We start from the raw sequence: 19,015 nt of genomic DNA, 5'->3' as shown, positions 1-19,015 counted from the left end.
AAACATGCAGATGTTCCAGTTTTATAAGGCTGCATAACAAATCAGTCTGAAACTAGAGGCTCAAAACAACAATTTATTGCTCTTTCATGGTATTCTACAGGTTGACTAGGCTCAGCTTGGTGGTTCTGACTCACGGTCTCTCCTGAATTTTCAGTGACTGGGCCTGAAGTCATCTGAAGCAAGAAGAGAGAAAGTGCATTGCACTCTCAATGGGAAGTGTAGCAAAAAATGTGCATCCTTCTTTAATGAAGGATAATGGTGCTTCAAGAAAGCAAATGTTGAGTAATCAGTAAGAGCTCAGAATGCAGGCACTGAAATACTTGGGTATGGAGAATGAACTACATATGGATTTATCTCCAACTGAATATCTAGAATAAACCTTGGAGACTATCTCCACAAAGATTTGTTTTACAGATATTTTATAGAAGAGAGCATTGAAATCCAGAACAATAATGACTAACCTGAAGGTGTTTTTGTTTGTTTTGTTCATTTGCAGTTAAAATTCTAATACAATTCAACTCATAGGTCATTCTGACAACAACCAGCTCATTGGATTCTGATACAGCCCAATCCTCCTAGGTGAGGATTAAATTAGATAATGTATTCAATGAGTAGTCCATAACAGGAAATTAACACCCAATAAATATAGATACTATTATTATAATTATAACCTCTGTGGAACTAATCTTTCTAAAAAGACTTAAATCACTGGGATTAGCATAAAATATTTTTGAAATGTGAGCATTAATTCAATTTACGATTGAATTAGGAAGAACAGTTGAAAGAATTAAAAGCCTCTGATTATATTCTATACTTTGATGTATATTTTATACATCTTCAATTTTCTAGAACCTCTTCTTTCTGCAGTTGTCTGATTTTTTCCAACCAAATCCTTGACCCACAACCCAGCAGGAGGCAAGATGTGTGTGCTGGAGGTAGACAGGGATAAAAATTTGAACCTCATTAGAAATTAATTTTCCTCCCCAAAATAGTTCAGAATTATTTCTAACACCTTTGCACCTTAACCTCTGCAGTGCAGCTATGATTACATTATCTTCAAATAAATTTCAATTACTTTTAATTAGAAGTATTTTAGGCTGGACTGACAGATTGACTAGCAGGGGATTCAAAGAACATCTCTGCTTGTTTTAAAATCAGTCTTTTAGGGAAGGTTGCTAGAAGAACATCTTTGTGAGGGGCCTAAGAAAAATCAAGCTCCATCTGCTTTACAGGAAAGGCAATGTGAAGAGAAGGAAAATGTATGTGTGTGTGTGTGTGTGTGTGTGTGTGTGTGTGGACAGATATTGTGTATGTTTTGGAAGTGGGGAGTTCAGAAAAAGGGGTTTGAGCAAAGACCTTCCTGAAAAATAAATCTTCCCCTGATTGATAAAAGGAAATATTTTGATACTGACATCTCCATTACAGAAAGTTTAGGAATGAATATTAAGTAGCCTCGTTGAGGAAGGCTAAACTAATTGTTGGGTTCTTTTTTCTTACTATTTTTGGTTTCAAACATGTTCAAATTTTAATGATGAGAAAATATTTGTTTTATAAAATTCCCATTGAGGGAATATAATTAATATCATATATAGTATGATCTTGACTATGTTTTTCAAAACAGAAAAAAAAAATACTAGAAAGACTTGCCAGTTAGGAGTATGGCTGATTTTTTTTCATATCTCCATATTTCATATCTTCATATCTGTCATTTTCATACTTTCTATAAATGATATATATTGATTTTATATTTATTATGTACATGTCTTTAGACTCCCTCCATATTTATCTTTCTACAGTTCCAATTTTTCTTTTTCAGTTTTGAACCCCAGCTTTTTTTCTTATTGAGGTTTCTGCTGCATCAGCCCTCCCACAGTTCACCACCTGTCTCCTGTCCTCCTAAGTAATTAATTCGTCAGGCCCCGTGCTAATTTTGATCCCCAAAAAGATAACGACTCTGTTCTTTACATCACTGGGAGGCTTTTTATTCTTTGATGGGTGAAAAAAAGTAAAGCAAAATATAGTCAACAGTGTGATAACTGCATGGTGACATGATTACTAGACTTACTGTGGTGATCACATTGTAAGGTATATGAATGTCACTATGAACAGTATGAACTAATATACTGTATACCAACTATACTTAAATAAATTTTATATATATATAAAATTTTTAAAGTGAACTCAGATACATGACCCTCAGCTCAGGTAATTAATTGTAAGCTTCCCTGTATTGTGCTCTATTGTAAATACTAAGAGAGTATGTCATAGCTTCTTTGCATCTTGAATCTCTGACTTAATTGAAATTGAAATTGCTAGGTCTTCTTTTCCTTGCCTAAATGGAAACAGAAATAGATTAGAGGTAGATTATGGTCTCCTTGAGAGAAGATTGAGTGTAGAATATTTGAATATAGTTCCTGCCACACAAACTTAGTAAATGCTTACTAATAAATAAGGAAAGAAATCAATGAATTTAAAAACTTAAATGATTTCAAGAAAAATGCTTATTTAGTTTCCTGAGCAATTGTCTTCTTTCTCATGTAAAGCCACGGAAAATACGTTAAAATATTTTATATTTTTAAAATTTATTGATATTTATATATTTATATTAATATATTAAGTACTTTTGGGGGTCTAGTTGCCATTCATATTATATTAAAGACACAAACAAGCTCTTCAAAAAACCACCTGCTGTGACAAATGGGAGGGTGGAGTACAATTTAACAACTGCTTCCCCTGAAAGCCTGTGGTTCCTGGCCACATGGGATGGTATAAAAGAATTAAGCAGATTAGTCCTGCTGATATTCAGACTGCATGCTCAGAGAAGCCTTCCGATACAACATTCCTGATTGATAAAAGCTAAGAGAAAGCAATGGAGGAAAGTTAGCAGCCTCTATCTTCTTTGAAAATACCACATAGTATTTTGAAGAGACAAGAACACAAAATATTTGCTTAAGAACACAGCATCAAGAGAAGGCCGATCTGTGAAACAAAGTAGGTGATAATGGATTGAACAAAGTTGTAACTTATGCCCCTGCTGAAAACTTATAGTACTTCTTTAAGTTGTCTGTAGAATCAAGTGCATGTTTACTGTTCTACAATTCAGGGAGCTCCATGATCTATAATCTGCTCTTAGTACTTTCCAATCTTGTTTTTAAGACAATCTTTTACAGATTTTTATAAATTTTCTCAACTCCTATCCATCCTTCGAGGCCCCAGAGTAATGCAATTTCTAGGATGAAGGCTTCCTCCATCCATATTTACCCACCATGAAGCCAGTTAGATGTGGATTTAACCTTCTCTAATTCCTATAGAATATGAATAACATCATTTCATGGCATTTTTACCATGTTTTACCATGTATTATACATTAAAGCTTTTGAAAGTAGGTTCATACTTTACTCCTTGTTCAGAAGAAATACTTTAAGGAAGACTTTGTACTGACTCATTTTTCTATTTCTCACAGTTTCTAAAAGATCTTTGACGCTTAAATGCTAATCAAATACACACTTACTGAATAAATCGTTTTCCATGATCCTCAACTACTGTTTTTTATTAGTCAAAAGAGTCTAAAAATAAGACATTCAAATAAAAATCCAGTATAATTGCTTTTCAAGATTAGTGTGCAAGACTATGGCTTTGCTTTGTGATTTATTTCTTCCAGGCAGATAATTTCATAAAGACTGTTTTTGATGTGTGTGTGCGCGTGTGTGTGTGTGTGTGTGCGTGTGTGTGTGTTTGAAAATCTAAGAGTGTAATACTTATTGATTTATTTTCTATGTTTACTCAGTTGGGCATGGGGGAAGTAAGCACTTAAACTTATACTCTGGTTATATCAACCACTCTACCGCATTTTGGTGAATTGCCATGCTTTTGAGCAAAGATGATACTCAGCTGATGTTCTGAGTGTGATGGTGCCAGTTCTTTATGGTTAGTGTCTCTTCTGATAGCCTGATGCCTCTAGCTGACTGATCTAGCTAGGCCTGTGCTGTATTGGTTGTTTGGGTGTTTGCCAGTAAAAGGGTAGAAATGAAGGTCACTTTTGTAGTTACCAGTTTACTTTCAGAGATGATATATGCTTGACCCCTGATAAGCTGGAGTGACTGGTTATGAACACTGGTTATGTGGTCTCTATCTGACCATAACCAGTCCAGCTGGAGTAAAGAATATGTCTAATGGCTTGTCATTCTTCCGAAGAGATGAACAATGTAATACTAAGCAATCCTTTAAAAAGATAGTGCACATAGATATTTATTTACTGAAATAAAGGTTCCTTATACATTGTTTATTAATAAAAGTAGACTGCAAAGAATATTACTGTATGCGATCAATTTTGCAAAAAATTATATATGAATAGATATATCTATAATGATACAACTCAAATATAGCTAAGTCTGCATTGAGGAGATATGAGTGGACTGAAATTTTTTTCACTTTGCTTACCAATATTTCAACCTTATTCTTCATTCATTCCTAGAAGGACCTTATGTTCTGGGTTGCCTTTCGTTGCAGAGTAATTAATAGCCTCAAACTTTTTTAAAAGGGTCCTGGTTTGGACAGTAAGTGATGTGGTCCCCTTATCTGTCAAATATGTATTACTTATGTTAGAAAAATAAATGCAAAAAAGAAATATAAAATGATGAGAATTTAAAAATAATCTGGATACAAAATATCATCATGCCACTTTAATTCAATGATAGCTCAGATTTGAAATTGAAAAATAAAAAAAATAAATCAGCACTTGGCCATGGAGGCCCTCATTTTAAGCTAGCAGAGAAAGGTGTAAGGAAGGCATTGTTTGGGGAGTGTAGAGCCTACACACTTATCTTGGTGTATAAACTGGCATGCTGTCAAACAGTATAAAAAAAAACTTTGCCTTCTTGGCTCAAGGTGTCTCTTTGGTATAAGGCTCATGGATTAGATATCCCTCATATTCTGGGATACTTGTCTACTGGAAGAGAATTTCATGTGCTCTGACTTTGTAAATATGATCCTTATGGCTGGTTTGACTATGGTTATTTCTCTTTCTTTTCTGAAGGTAAATAGTGGAAATGGTATAGAAAATCCACTTGATTCAATCAACAAAGAGAAATTTTGTGGGAATCTGAATTTGAGTGGAGTCTGAAATTAAATACTATACTATGACCAAGAGAAAAGTTTGCCAAAATAAAATTTATATGATGAAAATATTGTTAAATTAATTATTTAACTAATGAGACATCATTAAATTTACTTAAAAGATCAATATTGGGAACTTGAAACCATTTACGTATCAAAACCAATTATGTATCAGTGTATCAGTTTAGCCTTTGTAATCATGAAAAAAAAGTCTAAAGAATCTACATTAGCATCACTGAATAATTGATTACATCATGTCACCTCAAATAACATTCAGCAAATCATACTTTATATCATATAAAGTTCTTCTTCCTCCTTCCTCTACTTTCTACAAGTAATAGGAGAAAGCTACATTTAACAAATATATATTTGGAATCTACATGCCAAATTCAGCCAGAATATATATTTTCAGTCTCTGTCAGATTTATACCAGAAGAAACAGTACATCTTTATAATTACTTAAAATAGATAGAAAATGGTTATATAAGCCCAGTTCCAAGTCTTCCAAGTTGGTGGTGTTTTATTGCAAAACAATGATTGAACATTTGGGGAAAAATTATAATATTACATTTTATACAATAAAAACAGAGATTTGCATATGGTTCCTTTCAGGAAATTTTGCCTGTTAACTTTAGTGACTATATTTTAAAATCCTCAAATTAGATTTTGTCACTTGGGAATCAATAAAATATTGGCTAAGAAAACAGAAGAGAGACTGATGTTACATTTTTTAATCTGCAACACTGGAAGCTAGAATAGCTTCTTCAGATTGGTGATAAAGATGACTTCATCCCGGAATCACATACCTAGATGACACATGATTTATTCTCAAGTATAGGAAGACATTTGAGGATTTGCAATAATTTGAGGAATATATAACTCACTTAAGGAGAGACTTAAGAAAAGTCTTTAGGAAACACTTAAGGAAGGATTCTACTGAAAAAAAAAAAGATGAATCAGAAGAGAGACTACAAGATAAAATAAGAAGATAAAATATAGTAGTATCAAATGTTTATCTATTTATCTATCTAATTACATTCAAGCAAATAATAATACACTTTCCGGGGATACTTATAAGAGCTATAAAAAAGACAGTGAAAAGAAAGGAAACAATATAAAATTAAATTCTTATTAGTTATCGATTCTCTCAAAAAATCCAGGTGGTTGGAAGTGGGAAGTAAAGATGTTATAGGAGTATGATGAGGAGTGGGAGAATGAGAAAGGAAAAGTGGAAAATGAAAATAGTCTTAAGACCTTCTTTTATTGGGGAGAAGATCAAACAAGAGGAAACTAGAAGCATATACTTTAATAGACAAAATAATTTATTTTAAATAAAGCATATCATGAGAACAAGAAAAATTAATGTAATATTTAATGAGTGGGAAAAGAATTGTAATTTTCCTAAGGAGAAAATAAATGAAATATATTGTACCTTGAGCAAACAAGGAAAAATAAGGAAAAGGAAAATGTGTACCCAACCATGTACATACATAAGTTCAAAGCAAAATGAATGAATAAAATCAAGTATATCAGCTAATATTTCAAATATAAATAGACTTATTTTTCCACTATAAGACAGAGATTTATATTTACTCAAAATCAAGATATGTACTTTGTAATAAAAAAAAATTTAAAGCAAAGTAGTAAAGTGGTAGTCAAAGTGATTCCAGGTAAATGCAAATTAAAACTCAGCACATCTAACAGTATTCTTATTGGTCAAGGTGGAATTTCACATTTGGAGGAATAAAATGTTAAAGAAGCACATTACATAAAGATAAAAGTATAATTGATAAATAAGATAAAACAGTAATATGTTTTATGCATCAAACCACATGGCCTTGAATACAAAAGCAAAACCATTAGACAATCAAGAAATTATTAAGATTGCAACTGTAATGGAAGACAATATATACATCTCTAAAAATTTAAACAATATAGTAGACCGAAGTAAACAAATGAATAAGGAAAGATCTAGATAACTTACTATAATCAATGAACTTCATTTAACAGATGGTTATAAGTATATATAACCATCTTTGTATTTTGTGGACATTTATGAACATTGATCATGTGCTTCGTCATGTCTGTTTCATGTTAATTTCGCTAAACTACAATTTTGTTTTCCTGAATTTCCTTCCCTGTATGGTTCCAGGTTAAAGCTTATCAAAAGAGAAATTTGTGCAAGAAGAAATATTAACAGGAAGCAACAGCCACTGCACTCTGAAGGGCATTGTGTTTAGAGGCAATGAGAGAATGACACAGAAGTGCAGACTGATTCTAGCTAGCTCTTGTTCTTCCTGGTACTGTGCCCAGATCTTTCTTCCCCACAGAAATGCCAATGCCATCCATGCCACCAGCAGATATACAGGCAATAGCCTTTCCATAGGCTGCTCCACCAGCATTCCATCAGGGTCCCATCCCAAATTCTTTAACAAGCTCTGAATTGTCTGCTACTTCAGACAGGCCTTTTTGCTGATGCTGCAACATCCATTCCTGGACCATTATTCTCCAAAACTCTTATAAATGGATAAATTCTGATTCCCATAATAAATCCGTATTCCATAAGGCTGAAAGTATTTCTTATTCTGCCTCCCTGATTGAACCCTGATTGATATAAAAAACAAAAAGAAGCTAAAGAAAATTAAAAAAAAAAAAACAGAAAAAAATAAAAGAAAAATGCAGAGCATTTATAGACCACATTATCAGATCCTAATCTAAAAAGAATCATAAATAAATTATTTTGAATGGGAAAAATATTTTCTCTGGTAGTCGGAGAAATATAAATTAAAAGTACAAGGCACATATTTAAATTCTTCACATTAACAAAAATAGAAAGGAGCTATGGTACCTATTTTTCATAGGGGATATTGGGAAAAACATTCTTTCATATATTGCTTTGGAACTGTGAAACATTAGAGCCTATTTTAACCAATAATCCATCTCCTACAAGTTTATCCAAACAATGCAGTTATAAATAATGACCTATATGTCAGGGTGTTTATTGCATTATCGGTCTTGGATACAAAACTCATATTCAGCAATATGGTAAATTAAAATTTATCCTACGATGAAGTCTGATTATTTGAACAGGGAGAAAATATATAGAAAGACACATACTAGATCGTTAACATGAGTGAATGGGTTAATATGGTTGGATAGAAGAGGAAAGGAAGAGAAGGAAGGCAGGAAGGGGAAAAAAGAAAGTGACTATGCATTCAAAAGCAAGTATATTACCAAATTCATGCATTATGTAAAGTTATATAGATGTATGTGTAAAACAAAATTAAACATTAAAAAATTCTCAAAAAAAAATTCTCATAATCTAGCCTAAACTAATTTATTCACCAGATTTCTTTTGATTCCCCAGCACAAACTCTCAGCTTGGGTCAGAATATATTCCTTTATCTGTCTCACAAAAATAGCCCAAAATACTTCTCTTCGTTACTTCTTTTAGGAATGTACTCCACCTGCTGTTCATCGTCTGTGTTCTCTGAAGCCTAGTTGATGCGCCTCCTCTTCCCTGAATATACCAGCCCACATGAACTCTCTTCTGAGCTTCATCCTTACTGAATAATTCAGCACTTAATTATAGAGAATCACGAGTTGTTCTCCGACTATCGCATGCCAGCTAGTCGTGTCTCCCCAACTATTAGTCCTATTCTGTTTTCTATTTTTCTTAACAGATGTATCATCAAATTGTACCTTTAGTGTGGGGATTGTTATGTATAGCATAATGCTTGGTATTTGGTTTCCAAACCTGGAGACAGCTAGGAAAGTATGCAGCCTTCACTTCAGATGATCTCAGTTAAAGTTTGTGCTCTGTTACTTCATAAGGGATGTGCCTGGATACATTTTATTTCTCTGGGCCTTAGTTCCAGTATCTGTAGCACAGTTCCCTGATATTTAATGTAAAACTTTAAAAAAACAGCCTGTGTTATGGAAAATGTTCTGATTTTAGATTTAGCTAACCTGGCGTTGAGTGTGGATAGACACTAATAATTTCTCTCATATAGCACTAGCAATTAGAAAATTTCTAATTCTGATTTTCATAGTTGCTGGAAATTTTGTGTGTCACTAGGTTTTAGGATCAAGCCAGTATCTGTGAATGGTCAAGAGCTCTGTTTTGAGACATATCTAGTTTCAAGTCCTGGCTCAGGCCGCTATGAGGACAGATAGAGCTAGACCACAGACAAGTGAAATCACATGTATAATCCTCATTCACCAAATCTGTATACGACCATAGTCCTGATCTTATAGAGTTTCTGGGAGGAATCAATGAATCCACGCAATGAGCTTAACACAGCACTTGGCACATAGAATAACTCAGTAAACACCAGCTCCTGCTAATATTCTTATTGCCATTAATATTATTCAAGAGCCTTTTGTTATTCACGTGATTCTTCGGAGTCACCCTTTCTCCTTCTAATTTCCATTCCATAATCTACCTTTCTTTAGATATATAGAAACTTCTGATATTTTCTGTATATACTGCTTAATATGTGAAAAACAATTAGAGGCAAATGGTGAGTGCTGTTAAATAGTAAAGAAAGAAGATAATAGCAAACTTCATACCAGAGAAAAATGAACCTACTGGTTGCCAAGAGGCATGTGGATTTTATTTATATATGGTTAGACAGTGATTTTCAGTTATAGTCCCAGAAATCTGACTTTGACAGAAGGAAGCAGAAACTTTTTCAAAGGTAGACTCATGGTAACCAAGTTCAGAGAAGATATTAATAATACCAATTCTGTGTTGGCAAAACTGAGTAGCCCCATGAGGAAAAGTGAAATTGGACCCCTATATTATACCACTCACAAAAATTAACACAAAATGAATTAAAGACTCAAATATAAGACCTGAAAGTGTAAAATTACCAGAAGAAAACATAAGGAAAAAGCACCTTAACATTGGCCTTGACCATGATTTTTGGATATGATAAAAATTGCAGTAAGTGTAAGCAACAAAAGAAAAAATAAACGAGTGGAACTTCATCAAACTGAAAAGCTTCTGCACAGCAAAGAAATCAGCAAAATAAAAAGGCATCCTATAAAATGGGAGAAAATATTTCAAACAATCTATCTGATAATGTGTTAACATCTAAAATATATAAAGAACTTACACAACTCAATAGAAAAACAAACAATGCAATTAAAATAAGAGCAGAACAATTGAATAAATATTTTTTCCAAAGAAGACTTACTAATGGTCTCCTCATTTGATAAGGAGCATACAAGAAAATATGCTCAACATCACTAATCAGGGAAATGCAAATCAAAACCACAATGAGCTATCACCTCACACCTGTTAGAATGGCAAATAACAAAAAAACAAGAGACAATAGGTGTTGAAGAAGCTGTGGAGAAAAGGAAACCCTTGTGCACTATTGGTAGAATTGTAAGCTGGCACAATTACTATGAAAACAGTATGGAGATTTCTCAAAAAAAAAAAATTTAAAAGACAGAACTATAGATCCAGCAACACCTCTTCTGAGTATTTATCCAAAGGAAATAAAAACAAGTTATCAAAGAGATACTTGCACCCCTATGTTCATTGCAGCAATATTCACAATAGTGAAGACATGGGAACAACTTAAGTCTCTATTGGTGCATGAATGGATAAAGAAAGTGTGGGATACATATATACAATGGAATATTACTCAACCATAAACAAGAAGAAAATCCTGCCCTTTGTGACAAGATGAATGGACTTTTATTATGCTAAGTGAAATGCATCAGACAGAGAAAAATAAATACTATATTTTCTCACTTATTTATGGAATCCAAAAAAGCCAAACTCATAGAAACAGAGAGTAAAATGGTGGTTACCAGAGGCTGGAGGTGGAAGAAATGGGGAGATGTTGATCAAAGGGTACAAACTTCCAACCATAAAATGAGTAAGTTCTGGAGACCTATGTACAGCATGATGACTATAAATACTACTATTGTATTATATACTTCAAAATTTTTAAAAGAGTATATATTAAAAGTTATCACTACAAAAAAAGTAATTATGTGAAGGGATGGAGGTCTAACTAACCTTATTATAGAAACTTATTTAATACCTGTGTAAATTGCATTTCACAATATACACAGGTATTAAATCATCACATTGTGCACCTTAAACACATACGTTATATGTCAATAATATCACAATAAACCTAGAATAAAATAATACCAATACTAAAAAAATTATCCTTATGTTGTGGAAAATAATACTGTTTTAAAAATCAACAAGAAACCAACACGCAATAGATGAAATCACATAAATGCAAAATATACTTAACAATCATTCTTTTGGATTGTCTAGTCATCAAAAAATAAGGCTATTAATTAACCAATTGATTGGCTATTTGTTAATAAAGTTAATCAATTAAATTATTAGGGCTAGATAGAGAATAGATCATTCTGAAGGTAGACAGTTTGAACAAGAAAACATATAAACAGAAAGGCAAACATTGGCAGTACTTCTTAGAGAACTTTTCATGGAAGAATTTACTGTGACCCAAGAGATTCTCAAGTCTCAATACCAAATTGAGATGAGTACATTGAACCATCATAGCCTAGTGCTGTTAACTTTTCAGATCAATATCTTGCCTTGATTCTAGGCTTGACAGGAATCTTTGGATTAGAATCTGTTTTCCAGAGTGTGTGGTATGGATGTCTGTGCTATGGATATGTGTATTTTGGGAAACATATGTACTAGATATATGCTATGACAACCAGTCCCTAAATGTATGTTAAATTATTTGCACATGGTCTTTTGTTGATTAATTTATTAATATTTACTGAGATTATCGAATTATTATTTCATCATGTGAAAACTTTTCTTAAAAACAAGTAGTGCAAAGGTGTTTGTATATAAGATCTTGTACTAGACATTTGTAAGTAAATGCAGTTTCACTAGAAGCTTAGGATAAAACTAAATAAATTACAGATGTGAATGTGCTTTGCAAACTACATAATGAGCTAAAAGATCACACTGAAAATTAATAATATAGATATGATGCTGCAAATTTGTGTTAAATGTTCACACCCCACATGGACTCTGGAGTTGCTACTCTATTTTACTGAAGAGCAAATTTTGTAGGATTGTCTGAAACTCCATCCATAAAACTCACCTTCATTGTATATGCCTTTGGCAGCCCACGTACTCTTATCGAGCCCACGGTGCGATGAGCACATTTGCAAGCCTGTGAGAGGGAACAAAAGAATAAGAAAAAAAATTGCTTAGAAACTCAGTAGACCAGAAAGACAGTAGAAAATTATTATGGGAAAAAAAAAAAGAGCTTTTCATGTTGACTATGGCTGCTGTAAAAATGCTATCTGGTATAGGTCAAATTAGTTATGAAGAAGTGTGTAGGAAGATACAACTTTCAGTTAATTGTATTAGAAACTAAGCAGGTGGGTAGGTTCTATTTACTGTTATGCAAGCTGATTTAGCTGTCATCTTTGAAATAGCTTAGGATGGCTAGATTTTCCAATTACTTTTTCCCTGAGTGAGTAACATAGTCTAATATCCTGCCCACCCAACCTCAAAGGCCATATCTTTCCCTTTGCTCACTCTGTACCCTTCTTTGTAGCCATGCTAAATCACCAGAATCTCCTGGAACTCTACCTCTTTGCCTCTGGAATTTTGTTCAGTCTATATTCTGTGTCTAGAATGCCTTGCTTATCCATCAGGTCAATGGAAAAATCTATTCTTCTTTGAAGATTCAGCTCTAAGACTACTTCAAAGGCACTTTTTCAAGTGATACCTCCACTTAGAAATAATCGTTCCTTTTAAAAAGCCTTCCCACAGAAATGTTTTCAAGCCTCAAAAGAAACCTAATAAAATGTAATGGAGGAGCCTGTAGAACATCATCCCTTTAAATGAGGAGGATGCTGAGTGCGGAGTGGGAGAATCTCAAGGAGGGTGACAGACTCAAGTCCTCTGGACTGCAGTAGTGATGTGCACGCCAGCAGTCTAGGCTCTGGGGTCTGAGTGCAGATATAACGCAGCCCCTGTGCCCATCCTAAAGACCTCGGGCCTCTGCGCTCTGGCCTACTGACAGAGCGTTCTGGTGGTGATAAAGAAAATGTGCTTAAATTTCCCAAATATGTGTAAATTCCTTGCTCTGGGCATTTCAAGGGAGGAGTTCAGACTCTGTCTTTTGGATGCCGTAACCCATCATCCAGGAGGTCTGACTGCAAAGTGTGGGACAGTTTCATTCAGCTAGCTGTGACATCAACCCCTGTGTTTGCTTTTGGTGGCTTAGACCAATATTTAGAACTTTGTTACAGCTTTTCTTAGGAAGAGCTTGCTCAGTAGTGATGGAGGTCTACACTACTACTACTACTACGTGCTACTAAAGATGACAATGATACTCTACAACTACTGCTGCTAATGACAACAACACTTTGCAACTGCCACTATTAATGACGACAACAACACTCTACTACTGCTGCTACTAATGATGACAACATGATGCAATTTTGGTTATTGATGGTGATTCATGATTACATAAAATTTCTAATTAAAAAAATGATGTAACAGATAGTACATTCCCATCACTCTAGCTATGTGATCTTGGAGAGAGTAAATCTCTGATCTCACATTTTTTCCTCTACAAAGTAGGAATAATAATGACCTAGTAATGTGTTAACAAGCTTTTTATTTTTTGTTTCAGTAAAAGTTGCCTAAGATTATTCAGTTATTATATTATCTAGGTAACCACACATTTTACTAGCATGTCAACTGAATAAAATTGGTTTCATACAGTTGCCTTTCTGTACTTTGTCTATTATGTTAGTTCTGAAGTATGAATATTCTTATAAGGGTATAGGCTTCAGAAATTTAATGATCACCAGATTAACATATAATAGAGTCTATTTTATAACAAGCGTCTCTATTATATTAGTAGAATATATTTTATACTATGTTGTATGAAATACTTTTAAATATCAGTTTATAGATCATAAACTGAAAGGGACTTGGAAAATATCTAATTCAACCTTACTTATTTCATAAATGAACAACTAAGACTCTGTGTGTGTAAAGGGCTTGTTAGGGGATGTGCAGCTTCAAAGTTAGAGAGCTGAGACTTGAAACCAAATTTCTTCAGTATTCTTTATTACCTAGCACTTCTGTGTCTTCATCAAAGGGTATTTAGATTTGCCAATTGTGCTACTAATATGATAGAACAGATAAAAATTATTTTGAACAGACAAAGACTAAATTTTTTTCAGAATGGCCGTAATCATTTTGAGCAGAATATCGTCAGGTAAAGATAAGATTTAAGCTGAACTTCAAGAGTACAGTAAGTCCTCACTTAACATCATCTATGGGTCCTGTGATATTAAGTAAAACAATATATAATGAAACCAATTTTACCATAGGCTAACTGATATAAACAAGAGTTAAGTTCTTATGGCATCTCATCATCATTATATTGAAATGATTTTGAACAAAATAGCATTATTTGAAGATGTGCTGTATAAAAGATTTTGATAGACCAAGTATACTACAAGGTTACTTCAGGTGTGAGAAATAATAAGTGATGGTGTAGAAGCAGAATAGACAAAGGCTTTGTGAGAGAAGAGGAAGATGGAGCTGGAGAAGGCGGTTTATAGAACTGTAGACAAACAAGGGCAGGAAAGGGCATAATTAACGGAAGCTTAGAAACGTGTCCAATCCAATCCTATGATGGTCAACAAAACTGAAACATCTTGTCTTTTACACTAAATCATTAACTATATACAAAGTATATTGAAGCATAGACTCTAGTTACTGAAAGTAAGTTTTAGGAAGATTAATCTAGCAATTGTGTATGGAATAGTATGAAAAAGTCATAATATATATATCCCCATAGATTGATTATCCAGGAATCCTTAAAGTTAGGTTGAACTTCAAGGTTGTAACAGTAGAAAGTAAAATATATAAGTAACATTACAAAAGAAACATCTGAATTCCACAGTTGGCTGGAGAGTAAACAAAGGGGAGCGATAAAAATAAAAAGAAATATATCATATTTTGTGCTAATTTTTCAGGATCAGGAAACCTGACACATGTTTTCTTTTGACCAAGTAAGGGATGCAGGGAGAGAGTTCAGGCTGGTGTGAGATGATAGGATCAGTTTCAGACATAACAACTTTAAGCTGAATTTGCGACAATTCAGTACCTGTTATAATAGTTAAAAACAAACATTCTGTCATTTGTAATCAGTCAGGAACCTGAGAGAGTGTTAAGAGTAGGAGACATAGATTGACATGTTATGCACACAAAGGTTGGGACTGAACCTATATAAAGAATATGGTCTTGAAGAGAAGAACAGGAAAAAAAGATTACAAAAGATCAAAACAGATTCTTAGCCCACACTGACAGCTGGTTGGCAGAAGAAAGAAAATAAACCAATGAAGAAGTGAAGAGCCATAAGGGGAGCACTGGGGAAAAGTTAATATGATATTTTTAGCTTTATCTTGGGGAAACTCTACATTCTATATATCTAGAATGTAGAGTTGTCCATTGTCCATTATGTATATCACTTTCAAATTGCTAGTTTCTGTGTTAGGATATGTATCTGGCCAAATATTCCATATCTTGTATTAACAACAGTTATAAAAAGTTTAATAAAGAATTTTGAAAGAAAAGAATTATGTTAGACTAGCTCATCATCAGAAACACAAAAGTGAATTGAAATATTTCATTAAAATTTTGGTTTCTAAGTAAAAGTCTCTCCAGACTACGTGTTAAAGGTTATATCTCAGATTTGCTATTGCTGTGAAACCCCTTTTTTCAGGATTTATGATTAAGGCAAAAATTAGGTTTGTAGTCTGACTCAGTGTAAAAGCTTATGCTAGGCTGGTTAAATCCCTTAAATAAATTTACAAATACAAAAACCAATATCATAGAGTGCTATATATAATCTCGAAAGAAATGGAGGAAGGGAGGGCAGCCAGTGTTAGAAGTCTAAATAAAAATGCTGAGAATTTTCAATGTTACTTGCAATCACTAATTCAATGAATGATGATTTCTAAACCAGACCGAATCATTCACTACCAACAGTAAAACACAACTTAATCTACAATTGTTTTTCTTGATCAGGATTAAAGTTGAATAGAGTTGTTGTTTTTTCTTTTTTCTTTTCAAAGGGAATCTCATGGGAGAGGGGATTTTTTTCCCTTAAATGTTACTTTTAACTTGATGTCCAATTCCTTTTTCTTTAAAAAAGTGACTTAAAGAGGTTTTTTTGGTATTAGTGTTTGACAAGCCATGGGATATGAATGAAAATATACTTGTTGCCGTTAATCTTATGGCCAAGGAAATAAATCTGAAATAAAAGTGTTAACATGTCAAAATCTCAATCTGAGAGATTCAGCTTGCTGTATTTGAAATAAATATGAATCTTAAAAACAAACAAACAAAACTAATTAATTAGTTCAGGATGAAAGTGAGTCATGACCAAAAATAACCTTGGGAAGCTCACTTTTCCTTAATTTCTGTCTCTGAATATGAGAGGATTGAACTGGGTGAGCTAAAATCCCTTTTTTCTTTTCTCTTTAAAATATTAAGTAATTTCCAAATTATTGAACTGCAGTGATAATATGTTTCTTATAAACATTCCGTAACCTGACTTTTCCCACAGCTGTATTATAGATATGAAAATGGGTATGGTATATGTAATATGATGTGGGTAATATATTAAATATAAGCATTAGTTTTGAATGAAATAAATTTCCTAAAAAAGTTAATTTATGAGAGGTTTAAAGATGAATTTAAATATATGCCATGTGGGAAATAAATACAAAACTTTATGAAATCTAAGAAGGCAAACGTTCTGCTTCTAATCAGGAAAGCTTTTAGGAAATGGGAAAAGAAGAGTACATAGTTGGTTAGCTCAAAATAGTGTGTGTGTGTGTAAGTATGTTGTGAAAATATTACATAGAAATGTAAACACAACATATAAAAAATAGAGATTTTAAAAACTCATGAAATAAATGCTCGGAAGTGGGTATTCTGTTGTTTCGTTGGCTGCAACAGTATAGCAACTCTACCCACAGTAACTCTAGGTCATAACAATTACCCAAAATGTCAGTACAGACCAGCATACATCACCAGGCTGGCAGAAACATACAACCATAGGATTTCACCTTTATGGGGCCAAGTGAGTATATTTCTGAGTATATTCTCTGACTACAATCTAGTAAAATTAGACATTAATTATAAAAGTTTTCTTTTCTAAAAACAATGCTAAAATATGAAAATATTAAAAATGCGAATACTAGAAGTTATTAATCCTCGCTAGTAATCAAAGAAATAAAAACAAAAATGTGGCATCATTCAACCAACATATTATAAAAGGTAAAATTAATAATTATTAACATTTGCGAGGGTTTGATCATAAGACATTTTCATATTATTGCTGGTAGTAATTTTTTGCATGCTATCATAATTTTATTAATACAAATGTTGAAAGTAGATATCACAGAATATTAAAAGTGCTAGTCTCCAAATAGTAATATTTTAGACTTGTTATTTTCTTTGTGACTTTAAATACATTCCAGCCTTTGTATGTTGTTACCTGTATGGCTTCTATAGCGAGGTAAATATAAAAAGAATTTTGAAAGTAGAGTTTGTTTAAGGCCCTTAGCTTATCCATTGTAATAATCAGAGGTATTGTGATTTTTTTCCATTCCTTTATTTTTTAATGAGCTCTTGTACATTTACCACTTCTCTATGAAGGAAACTTTCTCCTCACTTTTCCACAGATTGGAGTAAAATTTAGTTTGCATGTAAGGAATCATATGAAACAGATACCATTTGATGACTGGCAGATTGTCTGGATCTTGGCTGGTACCTTCACAGCCTCTGCTTGGTACCTGGAACTTTGTAGGGCTGGAGCACCAGTTTCCCCTTCACTTTGCAATTTGTAATATTAATCATTCCATACCACTTTTTTTACCATGAAAATACTTCTAACAGATTCATATTATGGGGCTTAAAAATGAGATGAGAAAGCAAAGGTCTACCTCAATCTCCCTTTAAAGCCTAGTTCTTTCTCTTTAAGACTACATCAGTAGGAGGGAAGATAAAACAGTCTATGGTATAAGGTATATAAGAGACTTTACAACTAACTATAGTGCATAAAAATCTTTTGTTTGAAACTTTCATTATTCTCTCTCTCTCTTCCTCCGTCTCTCCCTCCTTCCTCTAACATAACAGCATATGATTTTAGAATGATAAAGCCAAAGAGATATTAGATCATCTAGTCTGGTTCTTTTAAAACCATGATGCCTGAAGCATTTGGGTTCTGTGCAGCTGTCTCAGGGAACTCTAGGAAGGTGGGAGGGTGCTGAGAGAGTGGCCAGCTGGGCCATTCCAGCTCTAATTTAAATACTAACAAAATTCACTTTACTTTCATTTAAAATAGCATCACGGAGGCTGCTATTTTTAAAATGTTAGACCACTGACCAAGTCCATTTTATTCATTTACTAGCTTAAGAAACTAGAGGCCCATAAAACTGTTACTTAACCAGGGGTACAAGGCTATGAATGAGATAGGACAAGAATCCAGGTGTCTAGATTTTTAATCCAAATGGAAATAAGAAAGCTAATCACAGGGGTAACCATCTGTAATTCTGGATTTTCCACGGGGTTGCTATATCTTATGAAACTCACATTATTGAAGAAGCAATTAAGAAAATAAAGAGGTAACCAGGCAACAGTAGTGCCATTTTCCTAACAATGATATGAGGGATATTATGCAAGGATAATAGCTTGCTTCAGCTGAGCTGTTGAATATATAAGAAAAGATAGGTTGAGCATCTGCTGGGAATTGGCACAAAACTTTTTCTACACACCTGTTCTGCAGAAGAATATCTATAATGAAAGCTCCTAGCTGTTTGTTCCTACATGACTGCCAAA

General features: G+C 33.4%; 1 protein-coding gene across 1 annotated transcript in view; it reads right to left on the bottom strand.

Moving 5' to 3' along the window:
* The window catches only part of ANO3 (anoctamin 3), a 331,395-nt gene that overhangs the window by 215,679 nt on the left and 96,701 nt on the right, over positions 1 to 19,015 (bottom strand). The window contains exon 3 of the mRNA XM_039865959.1: positions 12,234 to 12,305. Within this exon, the coding sequence (XP_039721893.1) occupies positions 12,234 to 12,305 (72 nt within the window). The remainder of the gene's footprint in view (positions 1 to 12,233; positions 12,306 to 19,015) is intronic.

This window comes from Pteropus medius, unplaced genomic scaffold, assembly GCF_902729225.1.
Source record: "Pteropus medius unplaced genomic scaffold, Ma_sr-lr_union100, whole genome shotgun sequence".
In the NCBI taxonomy this organism is placed as follows: Eukaryota; Metazoa; Chordata; class Mammalia; order Chiroptera; family Pteropodidae; genus Pteropus; species Pteropus medius.
The sequence above is the reverse complement of the archived record's forward strand: the minus strand, read 5'-3'. Positions and strand labels throughout refer to the sequence as shown.